Source organism: Scophthalmus maximus, chromosome 9 (genome assembly GCF_022379125.1).
Source record: "Scophthalmus maximus strain ysfricsl-2021 chromosome 9, ASM2237912v1, whole genome shotgun sequence".
Lineage (NCBI taxonomy): Eukaryota > Metazoa > Chordata > Actinopteri > Pleuronectiformes > Scophthalmidae > Scophthalmus > Scophthalmus maximus.
The window spans coordinates 15,347,712-15,357,434 of record NC_061523.1 but is presented as its reverse complement, the minus strand read 5'-3'; the positions used below and the strand labels follow the sequence as shown (position 1 = coordinate 15,357,434).

Sequence of the window (9,723 nt, the reverse complement as noted above, 5' to 3'; positions counted from 1 at the left end):
TCCTTGAACTACAAACATGGACACACTCTCCTGAGTTGAAGACGCTAGGGGGCGACATAATGTATATTTCGGGGGCATAATGTTGCCTTCAGGGGCTGTTTTACAGTCTGCTGATTTGGATAACAAAGTGAAACGCAGTCAAACAGGGCGAGGAGACAACTATAATCCCACTCTATCCTTTTAGAAGATAATATGTGAAACACACTAAGCAGACCGCTCTCTCATATAACTATGTTTAAATGAAAAGAACATAGAGCAGAGAGTATTGCCGGTATTACAGTTTTTATTTTCGCTGAAGGCTGCCTCATTCTCGAGAAATATACAGCAACTAACATTTAAATTAAGATTCAAAGTAACTTTCCAAATTCAAACATCGTTTAAGAAACGTACACAACTCAGTACATGAATTATATTTATCGCTTTTCGCTGCATCACGTCGTGATTCCAATATTTCCGTCGTCTTTGAAGGAGGCGTGAGCTTTTGGCGGTTGTCTTCGGCGCTACCATCTCCTCTGGACCAGGGTGTACACTCGGTGTGAAGTCTTACAGCAATAGAACAAGAGCAACATGGGTCACGCTGTCGTTTTGACTGGTAGTAATGTAAACTCGTAAATGAGGGCACCACACACCACTTTAACACGTATTAACATAGGTCAAGGTTAGTCGTTTAAGTGGCAGTTAAGTGGCACCCCTTGCTAATGGTACATTCCACACGTTAGCGTCCCAAACAAAATGGTACACGAGCTCCAACTGCAGATAGTGAGGTGCGTCGCTCGCGCCGAAAGTGAAACCGAAGCACGGTGACGCTGTGGTCGACACTAATCTGTGGGCAAGCTCCAGTAACTCGCAGCGTCAGTGTCCCTCAGGCATGGCACGGCAAATATCAGCTCTACTTTCAAATGTCAGAGCCCTCCGCTGCTCCACCGGCCCTCTGTCCCGTGCTCACGCAGACTTCCAGGGGGCCGGTGTCAAGTTCCAACACACTGTGGCTCCTGGAAGCCCCCGGCCGGGCGGGCAGCCAGCAACAGGTCCGCCCCGCGGCCATGTTAACGCTGCCCCCCGCCGAGCGGAGACGTTTTCAACAACAACAACAACAACAACAACAGCAGCAGCAGCAGCAGCTGCAGCAGCAGCGCTCGGGAGGTCCAGCCCCGGGAACGGTCCCTCCTCGCCCCGGGGGAGGCGAGGCTGGCTGGGCAAGCTTGCCCTCGGTGCAGCCGTTGGAGTGAGCGCAGTCGCGCTGGTCCTGGCTCTCCGCACCCGAGGAACTCTGGCCGCCATGCCCCGCAAAGTTAACCTGAACTCCGCGGAGGGAAATTGGAAGGAGATCAAGGGTGAGATCATCCCCGAGAAGATTCACATGTCACGTTAACAGTGCTGCAACATTGGTGCTGCAACATTGGTCCAATCACTTCCCTGGTGGATTACTCGGTTTATACTCATCAGTTATCACAAGACTAAAGGGCAACCCGTGCATTCAGAATGGAAGATGATGACAAGTATTCATCACATTAAAAATGAGTTAGTCCATGAAACCAGAGAGAGAAAGAAATGTTCTGTCATACCAGAGTAGCGTCTCTATAGTTTTATATGTATATTTGGTTGTTATTAATTATTAACATGATCTTTTTATCGGGTATATTCATGCATTATCAAAATGTTTTTTATCTATTCAACCATCTGCGACACTTTATTGAGTGACATGATGTGACAGATGTGTAATGAGTTATGTTGTATATTTGTATATTCCTCCTAAGCCTTCTCTATAGTGTAGTGTGACAGATGTACCACGTCTCTCTGTCCTTTATCATGAATAGCAAGATGTTTTATATCCAGTTCACTCATTGTTTACTGTCTTGTCTCTGTCTCTATCGTCTCCCTCAGACGTCCTGCTGTCTCTGTCGGTGACGGACAGGCGTCAGTACTACAGGATGTCTGACTTTGTGCCACTGGACGACATCCCGGTGTGGACTCCCACTGCAGGTCAGACAGCCAACGTCAAAGTCACTGTCAAGTTCATTCAGGCCTGGGTAGCTGGTGGTGAGAGATGTAAAGACATGTATACCGACTAACTATAAGTCTACAACAAGAGCAAATCCAAATGAGAAGCAACACTTGTTTTTACACAAGTTTTTGATGCACAGAAAACAACTCATTTTCAGTAATTAGACTTGATATGTTTCATCGTCATTTATTTGTCCAAAATTCTATTAATATCCTGCTGTCCAATGTGAATTCTAGTTTCTCTAAATTTGGCCATTGCATGCCCTCTGAAACACTCACACAGACCCATAAACCAAGACCTGGGGTTGATAAGAAGTGATATAAACATATTTTTCTCTATTTTTACCATAAATCTTTAGATGCCACTAATGTAAAAGCTCTGCACACCTACAAAGGTGTTTTTTTTAAAGTACTCTGGCTGATTAAACATGGTCACATTGAAAATGTGCTGAACTATGGTTAATGGTAGGATTGTAAGATGTCACAATTTACCTGTAAAAAAAACAAAAACCACAGGTCAACAATTCATCCTGCCCAAACGGGTGCTACAAAATTAAGAGAAGAGTGGAGCTGTCAGTCAAACCCTATTTGTCTACATCCACATACTGACCAGAGGTCTAATCTGAAAACACCGGTGTGGGTGGACTATTGGTGTCCAGTGGCTTTAAGTTTATTATTTTGATGTTTAATATGGGAACAAACCATGCAAGACATATCCCTTGTGCAGATTTATCAGGTAAGAAAAAAATAGATCCTGAGTGATTATATTGTATGTGTCTCATCATCAGGTGGGTCTGAGCAAAGCCGCTATAAAAGGAATGAAAATTTGGACAAGAAGATTTCCCTCTACACTGGTGACATCACCAAGCTGGAGATTGATGCTATTGTTAATGCAGGTATGTGTGTCTAAGTGTGTCTAAGTGTGTCTAAGTGTGTCTAAGTGTGTGTCTAAGTGTGTCTAAGTGTGTGTGTGTGTGTGTGTGTGTGTGTGTGTGTGTGTGTGTGTGTGTGTGTGTGTGTGTGTGTGTGTGTGTGTGTGTGTGTGTGTGTGTGTGTGTGTGTGTGTGTGTGTGTGTGTGTGTGTGTGTGTGTGTGTGTGTGTGTGTGTGTGTGTGTGTGTGTGTGTGTGTGTGTGTGTGTGTGTGTGTTTAGCTGAAACAGTGTGTGGTCATCCGACATGGTCACCAAGGATCTATTTTCACAAATAAAATGAAAAATGTAATAGAACATGATTTTCTTTCATCTATTTGCAACAAAGGTAATAGTATTCAACAGGGGGAAAAAAAAAACTCATGCACAAGAAGAATATGAAGAAGAAATCCATCAATTTGGAAATATGAGATAGGGTTAGGGCTTCAAAGGCTTGCTGCTAAACTGAGCGCAGCCTCTAGTTCCTTTGTTCAGTGATGTGCACGTTCTGTCCATAAATATAGCACAAAACACCTGTGAGGGCGGTTTGTGCTGTCATTATGGGTTTGATGCTTTCTCAGTGTGTGGGAGGAACAGCTACAAGGTTTTATGTGGTTACCAACATGCTTGGAAGTTTTCTCTAAACTAGTGTATGTATAGTACAGAAGAATAAAAGAACAACAGAATGGCTGAGAATCTAAGGGATGGCTGACGGGATGAAAAAAAGGCAAAGCAACGTTACGTAATCACATTTATGAGAAGTCTCAGGACTAAAAAGTTTATTGACCGAGTCTGTATTTAAAGGCCGAACTCTGTAGATTTAATCTAGAGAGGAAAAACTGGTCAAAAACTTTGAAAATCATGTGTCAGTGAACAAAGCTGATAGTTGCATCATTTATTTGGATACCTCATCAGATTAAATTTTCTATACTACAAAGGCACGAAGACACCAACAGGTCTTGTTCAGTCATTTTTGCTTGATTAAACAACTGTAACTTATCGATTACAATTTTTTTGCTGATTTATTTTCTGTTGGATTTTTTTATTAATTCACTACAGCTCCCTTTTACAAACATATTAATCTAGGTGTTTGTGAAACCACCTAGTTACCCAATTGTAAACAAATACTGCAATAAAATAAAGGTCAATAAAAACAAAAACATTAAGAATTCTTGCAAAGAGAACATATTCACAAATGTCACCATTATTTGGGGCTTCCATAGATAAACCAGTGTAATATTGACTAATGAAATAATACATCAAACACATACATTTAACCCTCATAACTGAGCCGAATAACAATGACAAGCCAATACCAAATGCATTCTAAAAAGCTAATAAAGGCAAGTGATATACTGTATTAGCCTGTTACATCTTAATAAAAGGAGTCATGTTATCTTAGTAAACATTGTCCTCTTGTTAAAAAGCTTTTTCCAGAGCAATATTTTGCAGGCATTGCTCATTTCAGTTGTTTTTTTGTTAACCAGCTGCTTCAAGAAAGATTAAGTCTCTCCCTTGGCCTCTAGATGGAGCCACAAGCCAGTTCATTCACTGAAGACCTTTTCCCACAAGGGAGTTTGGGCATTGGGGGTAAATTTAGTCTTGGCACAGACGCAGCATCAGGGAAGAGTGGGGCAGGCCAGCATGCCTAAATGATGCTTGTTGATGAGGCTGTAGCAGTAAATGATAGATTTACAATGGCAGCAAACTCTCAGCAGGTGTATGCAGTGCCAGCAATGCATCAAGTCAATATTTTTGATTGTTGACTGTCATTTATGACATTAATGCTTGTGCGTGTGCCATCGCAAACATCCATTAATGCAGCTGCCTACAATTGTTTAAGTAATTATGTAAGTAATTATTTTTCCATGTGCAGTAGGTAATTGTAATTGGTCTCTGTGTTTCTGTGGATGCGACTTTGTCTTGTGTTTTACTGGAGCTTTTACCGAGTCGCACGATGCAAAGTAGCATTGAATTAACAAGAGGAAACGGCTAGTAAAGTGTCGTTGAGCATAGAGGACGAGGCAAGGTGATGGGGGGACACTGAAAAACACAACAGTGCCAGAGGAAACATGACTGAGAGAGAGTCAGCACACCGGTTGACAAAAAGCATGCAGAGAGTCTGGTGGAGTCAAAAGAAGATAAAGGAGAGGCAGGGGGAGGACAAAGGCTAGTATTTAAATCTCTGACTGCATTGCCATGGCAACAAGCAGGTACAGGGTACCCACAAAGGAGTTTTGGGCAGCGGAGTCGGATCATCCTTTTCTGTCTGACTGATTGGTCAGCCAGCTGACTGTCTTTGTGGTCATTTTGTTGACTAAGTGGCTGACCTTTCTGTTTGATGACTAGCCGAACTTACTGATGATTAAGAGGCTGAGAGAGTCGCACTTAAAGAGAAAGGACGTCAAAAACACGAGGGCAGTGAACAGGCATTTGTAACTGAGAACAATTATAAAAGAGATGGTTGGTTATGCTCATTTAGAAAATTACTGGTTAACACGTTCTCCTGTCGCAGATCCTAACAGCAGAGCTCCAGCGTTACAGAGCAGCCACTCGGTGCCTGTGGTTTTTGACATGAAGGGAGTGTTGTGGATTTTTTTCTGGCTGCTCTGAAAGGCCTTGAAGCATCGTTTAGCCCCTAAGGCAGCAAACATTCAATTGAAGCCAACTGTGGCCAATTATACGCAGTACTGACAGACTGGTAGGCAGGTTGGGAGGGTGGTGGTGGCGGTGTGGGGGCTTCCAGGCCTGGCTGGTGGTGAGCAGTGGACTGCAGATGCACAAAAACACGCACATGGATGCAGACAGAGACGCCCACACACTTGTGGGTGGAGACATGTAGATGCAGAAGCACTGGAGACCTGTGAATTAACAGGTGGAAACAAGGTTATTTTCCATTTTCCTCCTTTCCTTTCCTTCCCTCCTTTCCTTAATCAGAAGTCATTGATCAGGTAAGCCTGGCGTTGCAAAGGAGGGTGGGCGGGCGCTGTTTGTTCGCTTGTGTTGCTCTCAATAAAGATTGGATTTACAGTAACTCTCCACTCCTTCTCCTTATCCTCCACTTCTCCTCCTACCCCTCCGCCCCCACCTCCCTACTTCCCTCCACACTTTTACGGCCCCTGGCTCCTGCCCACTCCTATAAAACACTATAAACGTAAAAACCCACAAGCACTTAAGAGCCGTCCTGTTGAGGAGGAGGAGGAGGAGGAGGTGGTGATGGAGGAGGTAGTGGGGGGGTTATAGGGGGAGGGGCAGAAACATCCTCCTCTTTACACCCCTCAATCACTCCGCCCGGAGAAGGAGAGAGAGATGGAGGGGAGGATATATTGTCTCTGATGGGCTAGCTGATTAAGATGGATTGCACAATGAAATGGCGTTGGAGTGATGAGATGTGTGTGTGTGTGTGTGTGTGTGTGTGTGTGTGTGTGTGTGTGTGTGTGTGTGTGTGTGTGTGTGTGTGTGTGTGTGTGTGTGTGTGTGTGTGTGTGTGTGTGTGTGTGTGTGTGTGTGTGTGTGTGTGTGTGTGTGTGTGTGTGTGTGTGTGTGTGTGTGTTTAACATCTCAGCAACTAACTTTGCATTAAAACCTTTTTCCAAATTGATTAAATGCAAATTTGCCTAGCTCTACTGAGCTGCACTTTCACTCGCAAAAGTTTTATTCCTCATTTCCATTCAAGCACTTACTGTATTTTCAGCTGCAGCACTGTTTACTGTGTGGGCCATTAAATCTTACGTATTTCGGCCTAACCTTTTTCACGGTATAGAACTTTAGAATTTAATTGAAAAATATTAAAAAACTAGACCGACTCAGTATTTTTGTGTAATATCCTTTTTTTTCAGTGGAGAGAACTTTGTGTGTGAGAGTAGGCTGATAAATCTTTCAGGCTCGACTATAAAAAACTGTCCCTAAAATTAAGCTGTGCACTGTCAAGTGATAAAGAATATTCTGGTCCTATCTCAGTCTCAGTTTTGCTTGCTGTGTGTGTGTGTGTGTGTGTGTGTGTGTGTGTGTGTGTGTGTGTGTGTGTGTGTGTGTGTGTGTGTGTGTGTGTGTGTGTGTGTGTGTGTGTGTGTGTGTGTGTGTGTGTGTGTGTGTGTGTGTGTGTGTGTGTGTGTGTGTGTGTGTGTGTGTGTGTGTGTGTCACGCCATGTACTTGGATGTATTGACAAGATCACTTACATGTACGTCTGCATGTGTGGACTGATGGTGCATGTGATGTGGTCTATGTTTTTGTGTGTTTTGTGTGCACTTTGCAGGTTTCCTATCATGTGTTTGTGTGTGTGTATGAGATTGGGTCTCCCAGGTTTTCTTCTGCAGGTCAGCGATAAAGCTGTTGGTTGGCACTGGAAACACACTCACTGTGGCAACAGCTGAGAGATACAAGATTAGAGCCAATAGTTTCCCTGCCCTGCAGGTGACAGACAGAATGGGGGGGGGGGGGGGAGAGAGAGAGGGAGAGAGAGAGAGAGAGAGTCTGTCTATAGATTATACTGTAACGTCCCCACAGATAAGAAACCTAGAAAGGAAGCACTGATGGATAGAGGAGGAGATGGATAGCAAGGACAGTAAGACGACAGACAGGGACGCAAAAAGGTCAGAAACCAGTCGAAGGGCAACAACACTTAATGTCTCACCTGCAAATTCCACAGAATACATCATTGTCACCGTTGGCACCGCATCACTGTGACGTACGTTTAAAAAAAAAAAGGAACACATTTGTGAATTTCAAGCCCAAACAAGCCTGTAATGACTAATGGCAGGCTTTGAAAGCGTGGTGATCTTCCCCCCCAGAAATGTTGTCAATTATTCCTTCAAAGTTAATATATTTTTAGGGCTGTAGTCCTTAGTTGGTCAACACAAAATACACGGGAACTTTTTGAATGTTATTAACTTCTTTTTCTCTTTTTTTTTTAATGATTTTAGTGGAGGTGCCATGTAAGGTGGCACACCTTGACTGCACAGCACTGTGAGGGATCCTATATGGTCCTCTGACACTACTGTACTTTATGTGAAATACTAAAATAAACTGACCCGAAACAACTAAATGATTTAAAAAAATGTCTGACTTTGAAAAAAATGTCATCTTGAATCGAGCATCAGTACAGGGGAAAGGTTCCAATATCAGCTTAATTTTTCATAATTACAATACGCTGTATGAGGATGGATGCATGGGGTAGTCATCAATAATTCAGCGTCAGCTTTTTTTGAGCTTGGATGCTTCCATCGGGTGCAATATAAATTCAACTCAGTGGTGGAGCAACTTTTATTGATTCCAGTGAAGTCCACTGCTGATGTTGGCCGATAGCTGTAGTGGGGCAGGTTGTGGGGCTTGTGGGTTGTAAATGATGAAGGTACCTGGATTCTGGAAGACATGGATGACTGAACTCCGACAGACAGGCAGACAGGCAGCAGGACATCGACTTGAACAGCTGGACCAGAAGGGTGAGAGGGTTGTGCTCAGTGATCCTGTTTGGTGATGCCAGGAGGATAAAATAGGAGAACCCTTGGCTTTGCAGGTACAGCCCCTTACAAGAGCTTTACTTTACAGTGGCACAGCGTCATACTCCTTCTGTAAGGCTTCACTGATTCTCAGCTGGCTTTGTCAACGGGTCTTAGCGCTGCGCTCAGCGCCCCCAAAAAGCGCCTGGCAGACATCCCTGCTTTCGCCACGCTGCTAGAGTGTGTATTGCAGATTGTCAGGCCTGACTTGTTGTTCTAAATTGCTTCACAGCAGCTAAAATTATTTCTCAGATTTTACTTGTGCTACATTTTCCCCATTTGAATGGAGTAATAGGGGACACACAACAGCAATGTTTGCTTGCTAAACCACTTATTAGGGATTTTGCAACATCAAGCCAAGGATTAAGTGATTTCTTTCGCACATCTATTTTAAATTCCACACTATTTCCTCCCGTCTCTTGTGCTTAAGCTGTTGAGTCTGTATTTATGTTTTGGTATGTAAATCATGTAGCAGTTATCAGATTATAATCACGTTGTTGTTGTAGTTTTTTTTTTCTGCTTCCAAATTCTTGTTTTTAAGGCATTACTGTGGCCCCGTTTAGACCTGGCGTTAGCATGCATCCAATCACAAATGGACATGTACATGTGTGGACACACATCGAGATCCGAGTGACTGGACCCCATTCAGAGCTGGTCTGGGCCACACTGAAGGACCACCTTCTCAACTGACCTCCTCTGCGTGCATACACATTCTCGCACCAATTGGGTCATATTTTTGAACAACATGAAAAATGAATTCTCGTGGATGAATTCTAAACAAAAAAATGCTGTCTGAAAATTTGGTCTGCGGCTAAAGAAAAAAGTGCTCTTGGTCTTTGCAATGCAATTTGCTGTACGTATTTAGAACAGGGAATTAGATCAGATCACTCTAGACGCACGTGGAGACGCGTTCTAATGGCAGGTCTAAACCAACGTACTCACAGCTGTCCTGTTGTGATCACATCGCCCAAGACTCATACCTGGGGCTCTGTCAACAAGTCACTTATCACGGGTGTTAATCCAGGGAGGCAAGTTGTTGTGATCTACCCACCCTCCCTCGTAGTACCAGGAGTCTGAGGAGGCGACGAGGCCCCGAACAGAGACTTCTCATGCTGCTGAGGTCCCACAGGCTTTACACTGTGGCCTCACTGTGCTGCAGTTACCATACATCTACCCCAGAGCTCTTGTCAGCTCCTCTTAGGACAGGCTCATATTACAAGATGCGAAATGTCACACCAAGTCGCAGACAAATATTTTGAGTGTGTGTGTGTGGTGTGTTTGCTCAAAGAAAACCTTAAAATAGATGATACA

The 9,723-nt window shown here is 43.6% G+C and overlaps 1 protein-coding gene across 3 annotated transcripts in view; it reads left to right on the top strand.

Moving 5' to 3' along the window:
* Positions 1-515: 515 nt before the first annotated feature.
* Positions 516-9,723, top strand: part of macrod1 (mono-ADP ribosylhydrolase 1) — a 100,882-nt gene continuing 91,674 nt past the window's right edge. The window contains exons 1-3 of one of the 3 annotated variants that reach the window (XM_035650425.2): positions 516-1,334; positions 1,885-1,983; positions 2,793-2,900. In XM_035650425.2, coding sequence (XP_035506318.2) covers positions 869-1,334; positions 1,885-1,983; positions 2,793-2,900 — 673 coding nt within the window. In that variant the 5' untranslated portion in view covers positions 516-868. The remainder of the gene's footprint in view (positions 1,335-1,884; positions 1,984-2,792; positions 2,901-9,723) is intronic. The other 2 variants (XM_035650424.2, XM_035650423.2) reach the window with 2 other exon arrangements.